General features: G+C 40.9%; 1 protein-coding gene across 1 annotated transcript in view; it reads right to left on the bottom strand.

Annotated features, from left to right (window-relative positions):
• Window positions 1-18,454, bottom strand: part of LOC127377893 (ERC protein 2-like) — a 151,195-nt gene that overhangs the window by 113,550 nt on the left and 19,191 nt on the right. Inside the window, exons 8-9 of the mRNA XM_051426193.1 lie at window positions 17,467-17,634; window positions 3,880-4,047 (exon numbers count right to left, since the gene is read on the bottom strand). Coding sequence (XP_051282153.1) covers window positions 3,880-4,047; window positions 17,467-17,634 — 336 coding nt within the window. The remainder of the gene's footprint in view (window positions 1-3,879; window positions 4,048-17,466; window positions 17,635-18,454) is intronic.

Genomic DNA, 18,454 nt, shown 5'->3' with positions numbered 1-18,454 from the left:
CACTTAAGGCAAAGCAAAGAAGGAGGAAGGCCTTAAATAAAGAAAAAAAATACATATGCAAGGAAAGGAAGGTCTTCCAGATAGAAAAGAAAGAGATGGCCATGGTGTCAGAAGCATACAAGGCAGACATAGAAGGAAGTTGGAGAAGGAGAACATAGAAAAAGAAATAAAAGCCTTCAAAAGAGAACTTAAGGCAAATCAAACAAGGAGGAAGGCCTTTAATAATGAAATAAATTACATATATGAGGAAAGGAAGGCCTTCGAAATAGAAAAGAAAGAGATGGCTACAGCCAGAGAGGCCTACATTAAAGAACAGTCAGACATACAGAGAATGAGAGAAAGCATGAAAAAAGAAAGACAAATCTTCAACAAAGAACTTAGGGTTCAGCGTATGAAAAGGAAGGCCTTTGATGCTGAAAATGATGCTATTATTGATGACAGGGAGATGTTCAAGGTAGAAAAAGAAGAGATGGCAATGATGAGGAAGGCCTACATTCAAGAAAAGACAGGCATCCAGAGGATGATAGAGGCTTTCCAGTTGGAGAAGGAGAACATAGAAAAAGAAAGAAACGCCTTCAAGAAAGAACTCAAGGCAAAGCAAAGAAGGAGGAAGGCCTTTAATAATGAAAGAAATTACATATGCAAGCAAAGGAAGGCCTTCGAGATAGAAAACAAAGAGATGGCCATGATGAGAGAGACCTATATTCAAGAAACTTCAGACATACAGAGAATGAGGGAGGCTTTCCAGTCGGAGAGAGAGAATATTAAAAAAGAAAAAGTAACCTTCAACAAAGAACTTATTTGTTCTTTAATGAAAGAACAAATCAAAAAGGAACCAGTCAAGGCTTTTGCAACCAGTGCTGTCAACGTGTCAGACAGTTCATCTTTCAGCTTCACTTCTGTTTGGGATGAACGTGGCAACAGCAGCTGCACCAACAAACGTAAACATCAAAGGTGCACAAAGAAAAAGAGTCAGAAATCTCTCCAATAGTCTTCACACGTATTCAAAAGTGATGAAAGTCTAACAATATCTTGAGTCCTAAGATATCATTTTCAAAACCTATTATATCATTTTTAGAAATTATTCTCTAATATACATATATATGTGCTTATATTTAGGACTACTTGTCAGTAATTGGAGGATGTGGTACATTTGTGTGAGCAAGACCAATAAGTCAATAAATTCAAATCTGCCTCAGTTCAATGATGTGGTGTGTAATAATGGTGCAATTCAACTAGAAACTGAGGCTCAACTACTTGTTCCCTTGTTTGAGGGAACAAGTAGTTGAGTTTCTTTCTGTTGATTTACAATTACAGTGAAACAGTTAGGCTACGGTGCGAGCCGTGGAAGGACAAGGTTTTGTCAGTACATTGCACTTCGACCAACATTTAAAAATGTGATAATGATCAGTTAGTTGAGCTCTCGTCTGTCAGTAAGGACTACTATTATGCCAACATTGCAAAGTTCGTTTAGGCTGCTAAATTGAGCTTCACATCCAGGTCAGCCTCAACATATTTCATTTGCTTTGAGGGATGTAGGATCATTGTCATTGCTGAGGGACATGCAGTCAACCTTTAGCAAGGAGATACATCATTGCCATTTTGGGAGGATTTCATTCTGCCAACGAAGACTTTAAACACACACTGAGCTTGTCTGTGTATTTTATAATCAGTCAGCAGTGACTTAGAGAGTATGAAGCCCAGAAAGGAAACTAGCTTTGACTTCTAGCTCCACTCCTTGCCCTCCCTTTGGGACACAGTACTGTAAGTTATAGCCCCCAGGGACTGTTGGGAAATCGGAAGTTTGGAAAACCTAATGGAGTGAAACACCTGTCAGTTCACAGTGTAAAATGGTCTGGTTCTTCATTTAAATATAACTTGTTCTTCCATTCATTTCATGTTAACATGTGTAAGACACATTATATTATAATACTGCATAAAAACATGTTTGGTTTTTTTTGCCTGTTCACTACAATTCATGTGTATTTCACATCACTGCTGGATTTTAAAAATCGTGGCATGATGAATGAGGGAGAAGGCTTTTTAGATTGGGAACAACATGCGTAAGAAGAGGTACGAGTTAAAAGACAAGAAAAGGACAAATGCACGTGGATAAAGAAGAAGAGGGCGACTTTCAGCAAAGACAGATGAAAAGTAGACAGTGAGAAACCAGCACAAACCACATATTTGCCTAGTCATCATCCAACCTAATCTCACTTTTTAGCCTGTAGGAATGAAAATGGCAACTGAAGCTTAGAGTAGAATAGCGCAACTTCACACATCAAAATACTCAAAAATCTCTTAATAAAAAACACAAATAGTGACTAAAACTTCCAAATTCCTCCAGAATGAACTGGCAGACTATAGCAAACATTTCTTAGGCCATGAAATGAAGTTCAAATCAAACATGAATGAAAAGTAAATAAACATAGGGCCCCCATTTATCTGCTACAAACTAGCTTATTAAGTACAAGCTATAGGTGGGACCCAACGGAGAACAGTGCAGGGTGCACATAAAGGTCATTTTAAACTTCTCACACAGAAACACCTGGAGGTCACACAAACACAATAATGCATTTGAACATATTCATGCACACAGACAGACTGATGGTACTGCATGTGACCTTTGGAGCCCTCTTTCATTAAACTCAGCAAGGGGGGCGGTGAGAGGAGAGAGAGAGAGATCTAATTTGAGGACATGAGAGTAAACAAGGAAGTTGAGAGGGGACCTTTATGTGTGTGTAATTGGTCTATGGAGGAATTACGAACATGCGCACCACAGGTGGCTACAGGCCCTGCCTAAATAGCTAACCTTATAAAAGTGATTAAGGCCTCTGAGACATGCACATGTGTGTGTGAGAGAGAGAAAGAGAGAGAGAGAGAGAGAGAGAGAGAGAGAGAGAGAGAGAGAGAGAGAGAGAGAGAGAGAGAGAGAGAGAGAGAGAGAGCAGGTGTGCATATAGAAGGATGTGTGTGCTGCTCTGGGACTATAAATAAAATGTTGTTTTCACTTCTCCAGCTCATCCACAGCATAGTACACATTTATGTGTGAACGTATGTGTGTTCACCATATGTAATAGTGATTGACTGTGAATAGCAGGTCTTACGAGGGACACATTCAGTGATTCATATAACAAACACTCTCTATTCACAATGCCAGCAAAATGATCAGGTGGCCAGAGCCAGAACAGAGAATTAATTTCCAATATGGGTGATTAACCAGGGAGAGCTACCTGATCTGGTGACAGTCAATAAACCTGTCATTGATCAAATATCAGCACTTCTTTGTTTCACTATAAAAATGATTTAATAGTTAGTTTTTCCTGGCAAATGTAGAACGGAAAAGAAATACATTAGAGGTTTTTTTTGTGTTGAGTATAACCCTATAATCGGGACTTGCTAACTTTGTTAAAGCAATATTAATTGATTTGTTTTTGGCCATATGGGGGCAGCTGAAAACTGATATGATTGATATGTTATGACCTTATTAAGTTTATATGGTGCACGTTAGTAAAAATGTGCATATATACACATCCAGCAGACACAGAGCTCTCTTTTTTTTCTATTTTTGGTCCACTATCTCCTGCTGGGAAAATCTGGCTATCTACTCTGTTCACCAGGTAGTTGATAACCTATTTGTCTTCCATTCGGTGCTGGGCAGGTAGTGTTCAGTGAGTTAACCAGTACTTTCTCACTGAAACAGCCTCCTGCTGCAGGTGGAAATGGGCTGATGAACCAAAACACTAATGTTAAACCAAAACAATTAGCTCAAAGACAGTAAAACGGTACCATAGAAATGAGGGGAACCAGTGAAAGTGACATTTGACATGCATGCAACGCTTACAGATACTTTATGATGATGCAACTAGCTGGACTCACCTTCTTCTGCAGGACATTAACCTTCCTCTCCTTGACATCCAGCATGTCCTTCATGTCTCTGATCTCTCCTGTCAGTGTGCTCTTTTCATCCGTCAGGTCCTGCAGCTGCTTTGTTTTCTTGGTCAAGAACTGCTCCTTCTCCTCCAGTCGCACCCGCAGAGCATCTACCTAGAAAAGACCAAGACAAGAAGTTAAGCGCAGGTAAGCAGCAACAGTCAAACCAATAGGGAGTTTGATCGACATATAGTCAGAAAGATTGCAAGGGAGAGTTAGAGTGGGTGATCTAACTCAATTTTCATAGAGTGAGAACAGACAGATGGACAAGAAAGTATATAGCTTGAAAGTAATCTGTAATAGACTGTAATAGGCCGACAGTTTGAGGTGGAAACAGACCAGAATGAAGGACAGACACAGAAAAACAGAAACACTTGTAAAAATACAAAGAAATACACAAAAAAGATTACGAAATCTTACACCAGGAATTTTTTTTCTAGTCCTCAGTCAGGTGGCCCATATGTTATTATTCAGCACTGGAACTGACATGTCTCAACACATTTACTTGTTGACATTTGGAAGTAGTAAAAGTTCAGCTTTGACCTACTGTCCATAATATGAACCACTGTGGACTGATGCAGTAAAAGTGTGTGTGAGAGAGAAGGAGCCTGGAGCCTGTCTCATCATTTGTTATTGAGAGTGCTGCATGATTGGGCCAGCACTGCCATAGATCAGACTGCTCACACACTTCACACTCACACATTAAAATCCTCCATATCTGGCTATGTGTAATGAGATGAGTGATATCTGAGCTCACTCCAGAAGTTCTTATTGGACAAATATCAGTGTTCTGCTGCACCGCCTACAATGACACACACACACACACACACTCACACTCACACACACACACACACACACACACACACACACACACACACACACACACACACAAACACAAACACACACACACAATACACAATACACAATACACATGCACACTCTCAGGTGGCTGCCATGAACTGACTATGTGCTCCTCTGTTCCTCTTCAACACCTGATTACATTTCCAGCTTTTTTTGCCATGGCGCAATGAGTGAACCCATTTGAACTTAATTTTAAGGTGTGCATGTGTGTTTTATATGAATTCAAGACACACACACACACACACACACACACACACACACACACACACACACACACACACACACACACACACACACACACACACACACACACACACACACACACACATACTGTAGATAAAGGGAAGCAGTAAGGGAGGACCTGTTAACAGTCATTTTAACAAGCGTTACTCGAACAGAGGGGACGGTGTGAAAACACTTAAAGCACAGGCTGTGTTGTGCTCTCCAGCTCATCTCTGAACTATTTTACAGGGCACTTAAGGAGATTCATAAAGGGAGAGATCAGTGGTGGAAAGCAACTCTGTACATTTACTAGTAAAGTACTTTGCCTTAAAGTACAATTCTGTGATGGTTGTACTTTACTTGACTAGGTCGATTTCATGCTTCATATTATACTCCACTAGACTTCAGAGATAAATAAAATTTTCCTCTACTTAATTATAGTTACTTATATATCATATTGACAGTTTAACAACCTTTACCGAGCAGATAAAATATGATACACTGTTATAATGTAAATAAAGAATAACTAATAGTATATAGTATAGCCTATAACAGTATATAGCTCTGACATTGTAATGCTTCCTACAGTTTAAAGAAACAGTTCATAATTTTAGGGAAAAGGCGTATTCCCTTTCTCTCCAAGAGTTAAACAGTTGATAATAACAGCTGCATGGTTCTCTCCATAATTCAGAATTACACCTTCCGACATCTTTAAAGTGGACTAATTCATACTATTAATATTAAGATTGAACATTTGTGTTTGCAATGTAATAGATAAGTATGCATGTATACTTTAAGAAAATAATAATGCATGACTTATATGAATGGAGCATGTGTACATTGTGATATTGCTACACCACTTATTGGAAGTATTTCAGAAACTAAAGAGTAACAAACCGTGGTAAGAAAAAACAATGACGTGGCACTGATGACAACAGAAATGGAGATTAACATAACAAACATACTGAGAACATAATTGAGAGGTAGAGCCACAGTTAGTTCCTAACTGCCTGTGTGTGTGTGTGTGTGTGTGTGTGTGTGTGTATGTGTGTGTGTGTGTAAAATGAGAGCGCATCATGCAGGCTGCAGACGCACACAGGGCTCCTCTCAAGCAGTAGCATTACAAGCAGGCCAGGACCCCCAGGTGTAAGATGGTGAAGTATTTCTCATATTTCTCCTCTGGCAGACAACCAGAGTCTAATACTGAGCCCTGCTCTGTCCTCCCCACTGGCACACATAAACACACACACACACACTAGTGACACCACTAATCCTTTGTACGTACAGTATGTGCACGCACATCATCCTGCACTGATACCCGTGTGCAGCTACATGAGTGTGTGTGTGTGTGTGTGTGTGTGTGTGTGTGTGTGTGTGTGTTTGCCATTGTGTGTATGAGACAGAAAAAGGGGGAAAGAGAGACCCCCTCCTCTCCAACCCCACCTGGCAAGGAGCAATTTAGCAAGAATGTAGCAGAGAGGGCTAACAGGAAATCCCTGCTGTCTCACCTGCGCTGGCCCACTAAGCTGTGATAGTACTACTGTACAGACGCCTTGCTAATACCCTCTTAAAGCACTCACCCCTGCCAGGCACAGTAGACGAAAAACAAGGAGAGAAAGATGGACAGATGAGGAGGGAGAGATAAAAGGGTGGAGGGGAGTAAGGGGGAGAGAGTGAAAGAAGGTGGATAGAGATCATGGGAATTCTTAACATATTATTGGGCGTGAGCGTATTAACACCACTGACATGCTGCTCCTCCACTAGCTAAAACTGCTACTCCATCAGCAGATCTGTTACAGGAAATACTGTATGATTTTATCAGCTGGCACACATGCCGAGATGAAAGACAGCTAACAAGTCAAAGTGATTCATTTCTCTCTTCTTCAATTTCCTCTCCAATTTTCCTTTCCCTGTAGTCCCGTTCTCCTCGATGTCGTCTTCCAACAACACCTCCCTCGCTCACACAGCCACTACTACCTCTCTTTCAACACTCCATCCCTCTAGCCATGCTCCAAACTCTCCAGGAGTTTTCCTATTGCCGTTTAAAAGGTACGGGTCCTGTGGCGAGACAAAGTGACATGTCGGTGTGAGAAATCCCTCAAGTCCTGAAGCCAGGTTTGTGCATTTCTGTGTGGCTTTTTGTATTTCCATGTGAGTGATAACGCAGCAGTAGAACTCCTCCGGTCTTCAGGACAACTGGGTTCCTCATTGTGCCTGTGCAATTGGACACTTGGGGCTACATTCTGTTTTGTTATCGCAGCATTTTTTTTGTTTAGTTTATGAAAGAAGGAGAAAGAACAGTGAGGTAAAGAAGTATAGGGGCCCACTGCTGTCCAGTCTGGCGCAGTTCGAATCCAAAGGGGACATTGGAAATTGCATTCAAGTGTTGCTCAGATAAGATGAATTAAAAACACATCTATACTGTATCACCCCATCTTCCCCGAAAACCCCATTTAAGCTTTCCAGCACCTCACTCAGCACCATATCATTTAAAAAAATGACCTTGATATGTTTTCAAGAGTCTGCGGTTGCAAAACTATTAAGTCTTTGGAATTTCTTTAAACGAAGACAGTCACAAACTAGTAACCACTCTGAAGTGTGCATGCACACATGCATATGTATTCAACAGTATTCTGTATGCACACATACATGTACCAGCAATTAAATGTGCAACCTTGCACACGTGCATAAACACACACTCATTCTCCTTGACTTCCTCTCTCATGCTTGCAATGACAGCCAAATGTGGATTCTGGACACTGGTTAGCAAAGTAAAACAGAGGCTTAAAGAAAACAGCTTCTCTGTTTGTCCTCACCTCCCTTTTTCCTGCCTCACATTTCATCATAAAAGTTTTTCTGGCAGGCAAATCTGCAAAGGTATCAGGCCCAGCGTCGGCTCTGGGCCGCAATAAACAACACGGGGTCTATATGAGTAGACCACAGTCAAAACGACCGAACCAGAGACGATGGGGAGACCACAGCAGAGGCGTAGGGACGCACCAATTCTTGCATACTCACACACCAACAGTTGCATTCTCCCTTACCCGCTTGGGTGTGAGTAGAGTCATAGCTTGACCAGAAAAACATTCCTAATATGATCTCCTATCTCTCGCTCTAGCTCTCTCTGACCTTCACACATGCAGACATTCACACACAACCCATGAGCTTTACTCACCCTTTGTACCAGATGTATAAACGATGTGTAAACACAAAAACCATGCATACAGATTTTCCCACACATAAACTGTTATTTATAAAAGGAGAATGTGTGGTGAGAATGTGGACAATGATGAAGGGATGTGAAATATAAGGTGAGACATGTAACCCTATAGTAAAACACTGTTTGTTTAGGTTGTTCACTGATTGTGTTGTTATTTTGCAGTCTACAGTGTTCAGTAAATTATTTATGAGTGACAAATGTTATCATGCTTTTTATTTACATTTAAGCCATCATCTCCCTGTTAACGATATTTTCATTTGATCCTTTCAATATCAGCTCTATAGACGAATCATTAATCATCCATGTGATGTTTAGTACTATGACTGAGATGTCACCACGATGATGATTTACAAGTATATGTGTATATGTGATGAATTAGTAGTATGGGCGCTATAACCTTGCATAATGGTTGCTTATAATGACAGTTGTTACCTTAAATTGTACTTTTTCTTCCTTGCCGTTATTCTCATTGACACAAGTATTGATATGCAAGTTTATAATCTGATGAAAATAACGTGTATATATATAATAGATATTTCTTTGCGCACACAGTCTTCGGCATGAATCTGAAGAGTTATATCCATCTGGCACTTTGTGTTTCGTTCTAAGAATAAGTTTAAATGTCACTGTAGCTGACAACACCACCATAAAAGCTGTTAAATCCCAAGAGTGGGTCTGGTGGAGTCTATGTAACGTCTGAACTTGAGTCTGCTGCAGTGCACTACACACAGCTGTGTGAACGATTCACTTTTCTGGCTGTATGACGTCCAGTCAGCCTGTATAAATACAGCAGAGGGCAGCCATTAGACTTCATTTATTTAACAGCCTGTGCTGTGAAATTAATCATCAAAATGTATGAAATAATATTCGACTAATTCATGTTTGTCTAGCATTTAATGTGGCCAAGTCTGGATTGTATCACTAAAAGAAGGAACGCTATTTCAATTCAAGATGATGCTAAGACCACCAGAGTCTCCCATATCAACTGTAATCATAGAAATATCTCTTTTTATTGAAGCATATACATGAAAGAGAAACCAAAACACCCTTACATGATGCAGAAGGAAGAGAACGTATGTGGACTGCTGGGTTCAAACAGCCAATTGGTGTTAATTTTGCTTTCATTCTGACAAATGTCTGTATTATTGCAGACTGATGAGAGGTGAATAGAAAAATTGGCCATTCCAGCTTTTAAAATACATATGTTTACAGTATAAACACAGTTCTGCCTCACACAGACGGTGTACAAGCACCTGACTGTGGGTACTCTCAAAGATGTGAGAAGGAGTGGTGTTAAATGATCCATAGTTTCCTGATGAAGCAATCTAAGCTTTAAATAGATGGCAGGAGGTCACTGTTGAAGGTTGTGAGGTTAGACAGCCAGAAGACCAAAGTGGGATTTTTTTCATATGAGTGCATTCATGCATGATGGCATGTATGTGTGTGTGTGTGTGTGTGTGTGTGTGTGTGTGTGTGTGTGTGTGTGTGTGTGTGTGTGTGTGCACAGGTGCAGGGGCAAGTTGCAAAGTCAAATGGAAGAATGAAGCACTTGACAGAGCAACTGTGAACAAGGGCTGAGCTTCCTCAAGACCCTGCACTGATTCTGGGTTCTTTCATTTACACATATACACACACACCGACACACATACCTAGTGTATATACAAGCACATGCACGCGCAGATGATTTCCTCTCCACCTGAGCTGGCCACACCAGACATGACAGCATTGGGGCTGATCTGTGCGGAAATGAGGGATGTTCCCTGTCGTGGGTGTCATTTCATGTTGTGTCATCAAAGGCAGGGATACGGCAACAGTCAGAGCTCAGGATTTGTATAATGGACAGATCACCTTAGGGCCAGCTCGGGATAATAAGCGGATGTAAACTGCCTCACAGCAGGGGCTGCAAGGTGGAGAGTGGGGCACAGTCTCATTGCATGCTCCGACATCTGCGGATCCAACCGTGGCAACACAGCTGTCTGCCCACAGGCTACAGAGGGAACATGGGAAAGTGCAGATGTAAAAAAAAAAAAGACAAGGACTCATACATGCACTCACACAGAACTCCCAGGATCCACTAACAAAAGGATCTTTGTCAACAGAATGAATGAATGTTTTCTGCCAAAGCATAAAAGTCAATCATGCCATGCTTTTGGTATTGTACCAGAGGTTGGATATATGACAAAAAATCTAGGGGACTCACCCCGAGTACCATCACACTAACCCTTGCTGTGCACAGCTGCCTCAATCCTTCTTTTGCCCTCCATACATCATCATTACCTCCTCCAGCAGATATGAACACACACACACACACACACACACACACACACACACACACACACACACACACACACACACACACACACACACACACACACACACACACACGATACACATACACAACACACACATGCACATATAAAGGAAGAGACGCTGCAGGCGTTCCCCCTCATTAACACTTGCTCCTTCTTTGATTATTTTTCCTGATCATTTCCAGCACCACACGCCAGTTGCTACATCCTGTTTCCAGGGAATCCATTTCCTGTCAAACCACACTCAACAGTCATTCTGGCAAACATGTGCAGAACTATCACAGGTCTGAAGTGTACAGTAGGTGGCTAAAATCAGCTTAATTTCTGCTTTATCAACAAGTAATAAAAGTTCTACTGGTAACACACCCCCATGATCTTGAATAGTTGATGAGCATATGAGAACTAACATGTTCATTTGAATGTATTCAAATGCAACCCAGATGGGAATATGTTCAGACATGTGATAAGTGAACCATCTCTATGACAAATGCGCAAACACTCTCATATGGTGCTGTAGATGTTGTTAAAACCTCCAGAAAATGTCCAGCAAGTGAGCCTTGTGCAGCTGTCCTAACTTCCACATTTCTATCAGGTAGTGTTAGCTAACTCATTTAATCCATATGGCTGCTCTTTTACTGCTTTTACACAACCATCGAAATGTCGACGGGCAGAACATTGCCCACTCTCTCTCTTTTATCTCCCAAGTTAGTGTAGTTATAAATATCCCAAAAGGAACATCTTTGATTTTCTCTACAGATGTTATCAGCACCTCTAACTCATCTGATTTGAAATGAAGTTTTTGCTTCATATTTTGTAAGTTTCAATGTTTGGTCCATTATTTTTCAATGAGAAAAACCAACAGCTACAAAATTGTTGAGTATGATGATGTCTGACACCAAACATATTCTTTATCTTTTAAAGTTTAAGTAATTGTCTCAAGGAGAAGCCTTTTTGTACATGGATCTGCCAATACTAAATTCAAAACAATGTCATGAGGAGTTGAACATCTACTGAACTGTGTAGAAATTGTAGCCTTTTTCATAAATATCCCCAAAGGTAACTAGAATTACCGCCCTGCGGTTGTATGCCTCTGCCAACCAGTAGAGTTGCTTTTTGTTCCCAAAAAGGAGGAGAGAAGACACTCCTCAATACAGCCCTGCTTCATCTGATTCAATCTTTCTATTGAGAGATCAACTATTATAAGATTTCTTGTGGCACCGCATGTTTGTGTGAGTGTATCTTTGTATGTGTGTGTGTGTGTGTGTGTGTGTGTGTGTGTGTGTGTGTGTGTGTGTATGAAATTAGAGGTTAAGTGGTCTAAGTAAAGCAGGCTGACCGTGAGGAGAGAGGAGGTCAGAACAAAAAGAAAGGAGAGTATTGTCTCTGGCAGTCTCTATCAGCACCTCACTGCCTACTGGTTAACCAGCCGCTGACTGACAGCAGACCAAGCAAAGCCCTCATTACCCTCTGTGTTTATGTGTGTTTTTGTTTAGTTTCAAATTGTGCAAAAATAGAAACCGTGAAAAACTGCAGAGAGAGCATACACATATGCGTACTTCCGAAAGACCTTCATGTGAGATAAATCATCCAAAAAAGGAAATGTACCTTAGATGTCCACTAACTTAATGCATCATTTGCACTGAAGTATGCGTGATGCATATTTGCACAACATCACTAATGTGCGTGTTTTTATGTGTATATGCATAAGTAGCCGTGTGCACATACTTGTGTTTGTCAGCTCCTTCGGTCGTGCACATATTTACCTCGTTCTCTGTGTAAACCATTAAATATCTCATCCCCATTGTGACCCCTATAACTTCGCTTTATGACTTTTCCACATGGCCTCTGAAGAACTCAAGGGGGCTTTATTTTGGACAGTGCCATGTTTGTTCTGGGGGGCCAGGACGCTTTGCTACTCACACTGCATCCCAAACCGCACCACCCCAGGAACCCAGAAGCCTGCTGTTGGGTCTGAGAGTGGTGACCGTGGTCAGTCAAGTTCAGATGAGGTCATTTCATATCTGGTCTGCAATGGTCAGAACTCATCACAACAGGCCCAGGGTTTAAATGTGAAGCTGATAATTAGTGGTCAGGAACTTTTTCAATGGCTTGCTGTTGTCTGTAGCCCCACCTATTCATGTGCTTTGTCTTGCAGTGGTTCAAACAGATTAGGGATGAGAATGGACAGAGAAAAAGGAGAATTAGGCTGTCTGAAAGACAGATGGAGGCAGATAGTATGAGAGAAGAGAAAATATGGACGGCGGGAGCGAAAGGGAATGAGGCAGAAAGAAAGACGGAGAGTGAGAACACAGCAGGGGGAGAGTGCAGGGCAGAGTGTAGCCAGGTTGAGACCACATCTTTCCTCTGCCTCACTACCTATATGAACCATCAATCAGCAAAGAGAACAAGGAAAGATCAACAAAAATAGTCCATCAGGGACCACAGCACACCGTACCATCGCATCACTCACTGACAAAAGCCCACAGCCTTCCATCCATCAAGCAACTCTATTCTCTCACTTCTAACTTCCTGCTATCGCTCCATCTATCCCCCGATTCTTTCCCTCTCCTGCTCCAGATTCTTTTTTTATTTTCCTCTTGTTTTGCCTATTCATCACCGTCGCTATGGTTGATGTTAGAAAGTCATTTTTGAGTCATTTATATCTTCTTCAAGTCATTACACCTCAACCTCAAAATCAAAACTCAGTGGAGGTCTTCTGGCAGACACACTGCAAAAGCTGGTGATGAAAGAGAACACAAGATGTTTGAGGTCACATCTGAGAAAGTTAAACTGAAACACCACAGACCGTTCTTTGTAAACACAGACATGTTGCCACATCGCAAAATGAGCATTAAAGGCGTGCTGCTACTAACACGTCTGTTGGCATTTAGTGAGGAACAAATCTCAAATGTTATATTACTGTAATATTTATGTGCCTGATTCAGACTTTGACTTAAGCGCCTTGAACCTGCTTCAGGTCTAGATTTCCCCTGTGTGGCTAAATGACCACCTGCAAAATGCTCGACTCAAGTGAGGAGAATGTAAATCAAAGCATACTGACCTTCACAATGTGAAAACCTTAACTAATATCTGCCAAAGACATTAAATACAAAGTGATTTGTTGCATTAAAAAAATGAAGGTAATAACTCAGATTAAGGATTTAGAGTAACCGCAAAAGAAGACAGACAGTAATAGGTCACACTGAGAATGCCAAAAAATTATTTGTGCTAGGACTCTCTGTATGTCAAGTATTTCCACATGAATCTCTGTAATACCTTTTAACCAGTGAGCCACAGCACACAGGGCCTACGTTTTGCTGAAAGTGAGTAGCAGGATCCAACAGAGAGAAGGAGCAGGAACACAATAGTAACGTCGAAGCAGGGTAGCAAATGAAGACGCACAGGCTCAAAAAACTCCACAGCTAGAATCTTTCTTGTCATTCCATGTATACAGTACACGTACGTGCTCTTCGTTGCTAAAATGACAATAACCATGCACTGCATTAACCATATGTGTATGTATGCCAAAATTTCACTTATGAAAAAATAAAGCCTCTTTTTGTCATATATATAGTATAGTATGCATGCATAAGTTATATGCATTTACTGTTATTTACTGTTATGCATGGCTTGAGGATGGTTATGTGGCTCTACAACACAACCCACAACACCAACTCACAGTTTTGCATTATTTATATATATATTTTTGTTTTGTTTTGTTTACATACTATGCAAACATGGTCTTCTTGAGCAAATAAAACCTGATTCTGAAGGGATGTTACTTTGTCCTGGAATCACAAAATCAGATCAGACAACAAAAGACAGCAAAAACCCATTTTGCCCATGTACAGTAACTCTAAATCAATGTGCACCTTAGCACATCATCACAGGTAGGGATAGCTAAAACCAATAAGCAGGCCCACATGCCTCTTATAGTTTAATGTTAATATTCAAAACTATGTTCTCAAAGTAAACTAAACAAAGTCAAAGCACATGCAAGCCCCTTTTCATCTGGGGTTGTGGCCTGGGCCTTTGTCGCTGGCAGGTTAAATATGCAGGAAGGTCTCTGATAGGTTACCTGATCTGCTGGTGTATAGTTACAGCCCTGCATTGTCCTGATCGGGGCAGGAAAGACACATACACATACTGTATTAAAGGGTTACGTTTCCACAGACATGAGCAGCAGGATCACAATGCTGCACACACTCATTATTTTCCACATTTTCCAGTTATCTGGAGACGTATTCAATCACGCCCATTTAGAAGCTGTCCTTAACTTTGACTGACAAATAAATACACTTCCATTTTCTCATTCCCTACTCACAGTGCTTGCTCTGTTTGGGGACCGGTCCCTTTTTAGTCCCATCCTGATGTGAATTGCTTTTAGAGACAAATGTCTGTGAGATGAAGCTGCTCCTCAGGTCTGGGAGACACCAGTCTGTCTCAGGGGGAGTGGACTACTGTACCAATCAGTGTCATTCATCATGAGACCCACCTGGCGCACACACACACACACATACATATGATGGGCCAGTAGTCCCAGTAGTAGGAAATCTTGGGCTCTTGAGGAATTTTAAATGAGACGTAGAAATAAACTGCTCAAGGGAGATGAAGTAATAATATGAGTGGATGGAAGGAATGAGGTGAGAAGGGAGATCTTGTGAGAATGGCTGTGCTTTCGAGCTGAATGATTGACAGACAGTAAAGGAATGCAGGGCCATGGCTGGCTTCAAGCGCACTCAATATCTTTACTCATCCTCTGGTTTGCCCACTTAGTCCACGAAACCCTAGCCTTTCCTAAGCGGGGGAAAATGCCACTTCAATAGCAGGAAAAAAACGACTTGAGACTGGAGATGAGAGTCCAGCAGTCAGCACTGACAGTGTATGTGTTTGTGTGTGTGTGTGTGTGTGTGTGTGTGTGTTTGAGGTGATCAAGACTGTCGGATCTGATTACAGCCCGCTGCAGTAGCCTATGAGAAATGTAGAAGATAGACTACAGAGCCCAGTGATGTGCCCAGTGTTGTGCCCAGTGTTAGGAGAATTACAGTCAATTATATATAATTCCCCTGTCATGCACCTACATGTTAATGTACAAACATATATATATATATATATATATATATATATATATATATCTGTGTTATATTAACAGACACAGATACAAACACACCACCTGTCTACTCATGGGCATCATTTTCTTTTCAGCTTTGGCAGAGACACAACAAATCAGCAACAAGAATGCTATGTTTTAATGGCATGATATGACATGTGACCCTTTGGCACTTAAATTGACATCCTGACCTGTATTTGGAGAGAGATATGCTTCAGCTGTGATTTGCACTGTAGCAGTAACGTTGGGTTGCGCTCATACCCTTTTACTGAATAATGTGTCCACATGTAATGTGTTGCCAATTGAAGTTTGGACAGTTTGCATTGGCTGTATGACCAGCCTTAGACATCTATGTTACAGTGCATCATTGCTAATAGTTGCCCTCTACTCAATATAAATACAGTTAGAAAATATTAGCCATGGTGAGAGGTTTTAGCAAGTCAGATGACTAAATAGCTGACCATAATGTGTCGAAAGTGTGAACAAAAGAGACAAGGAATTTGGCAGATAAATCATAAATTACAGGGGGTGACATTTTTACCAGTCTCACCACAAAGTTACACCTATGGCAAAAGGACACACATGCACACAAACCCATTTCTTTCCATGCCATTTCAGTAGGACACACAAACAAAAACATCTACACACACAAAACCACCCACTGAAAACTAATTCCTTTAAGTATGATGTATTCAGCTAACTGCGAGGGCCAGAATTCCTTGCACATGTATGGACAATTAGGCCTAATTTTGGCCCAAATTGCTTCCTGTAATGATGAGTGGACATAGTTAGCAGGCTGCTCGCAACTGCCTAACACAAAGAGATCTAAAGTATCAGTTCCAAGTCTAGAGAGTGATGGAGAAAAATGCTAAATGCTCTCCGCCTCCGCCCCCCACCCCACACACATACACACCTCCATTGCTCTTCATTCAGCCCGCCTCCATCGCTAACAGCAGTGATAAAATCATTCGAACCACAGCGTTTAGAAACTTCAAAGATGAAAAAGAAAAAGCTGCCAGATTTCTCCAGCCTTCTGACTGACCCACCCACACATACAAGCCCACTTGTGGACTAAAGGAGCCACACGCATAGACATTTTTTCCACCCACCTAAATGTCCATTAGAGAAACAGAAACAGAGAGAAACCGAGGTTGAGCAACAGGATTATGTACACATTTTCTTTTAGATCTCTGATGTTTTGTATCTGAGAACAGATGCATTGTATGGCTTGCACATGTGTGGTTATGATGACCTCTGTCATCTCATATGTGTTTGTGCATGCAAGATGGTCATAAAGGCTATTTCTCCAAGATCAGTGCATATTGATTATCATCACTGTAAATGTGCCAGTGTTATCCAAACTGCTAATTTTCTTCCTGGACTGCAAAAACCTGTTGTTTTTAATGAATTAGCAAAACATAAAAGCAAGCAAACAAAGGACTAAAAGCCAAAAAGGATGAGTATAACAGGAAACACAACAAAAGGGAATCAACTTATTAATAGCTGTAATACCACAAAAAACATACGTACAGTTGTTAAAACAACCGTAACATATTTCAGCCCTTCCTACTAATTTTGATTTACAGACATCTTCACTTTCAGACAGCCTCATCCATCTGACACTGTATTTTTACAAGTGGTTTCCAGGAAGCTGGGTTAGCTCAGTGCATCATGTGTGGAGTGTTTGCATCTATGTGGGTGTATTTGTATGTGTTTATATGTGTGGATTTTGTACATCTGTCCCTGTATGTGTGTGTGTGTGTGTGTGTGTGTGTGTGTGTGTGTGTGTGTGTGTGCGTGTGTATGCTGACCTCTGTTTGCAGCGTATTGGCGCGTTGCTCCTTAGCGCTGAGCGACTCCTTTAGCACCTCGATGTGTTGCTTGCAGTCTGAGTTCTGATTGGTCAGTGTTTCTAGTTTGGTCTGCAGGGCCTGCATCTCTGACTCCTTCCTGTTCAGCTCCTGCTTCAGCGTCTCTATCTGACAATCACAGAAACACAGCCACACATTTGTTATGAAAACCTTTTTAATCATCATTGAGTGAATTGATATACTTGCAGACAACAGAAACTTTCAAAGTGAGAAGAATATTTTTTTTCTCAAGCAAGCACACATGCACATGCACAAACCACATACACATCTCCTGCACAAACACATCAATCAATCATGGGTTGCTGTTGTATATTACTGAATTTGACCCCACACTTTCAAAGCAAACAAGAGTTTTGAATGCAGACATTGCTTTGAATGCAGAAATAAGCTTAAACATGCTGTTTAATATAGGAGTGGGTAATATGGATTATTAATTAATTAATAGCATGATAGCTACCTCATAAATTCAAAATCACATCGTAAACAATGTAAATTCTTCATTAACACATAAAAATAAAAATAAAATATAAAAATATTTGTCATTCTGTGACACGTTTAGTTAAAAATACATTTTTGATAATTTATCATTTAGACATGAAACTGCAAACTATAATATCTAAATATGTCTAATGTGTCATGATCTGATTTATTTGGAGAAACAATACATGACTATATTGAATTATCACCCAGCCCTACATTATCTGTCTTCACTCAGGGGAGTCCCAGGCCTACTGTCTACTCTTTGGACACACCAAGCCAAACAGCCAAAGGGTGACAAATACATGCAGGCAGCTGTCTCAGTTATGGGGACCAATATTACACTCACATAGCTGACAGATTACAGTTTTAAGGAAGGTCATGCGGAACAGGACAGAAAGCCACAGAGGAAATCAAATGCACTAACAGAGGGAGGTTTCTGTGCTGAGGC

This window comes from Dicentrarchus labrax, unplaced genomic scaffold (genome assembly GCF_905237075.1).
Source record: "Dicentrarchus labrax unplaced genomic scaffold, dlabrax2021, whole genome shotgun sequence".
NCBI classification, from domain to species: domain Eukaryota; kingdom Metazoa; phylum Chordata; class Actinopteri; family Moronidae; genus Dicentrarchus; species Dicentrarchus labrax.
This window is presented reverse-complemented; position numbering and strand designations above follow the sequence as displayed.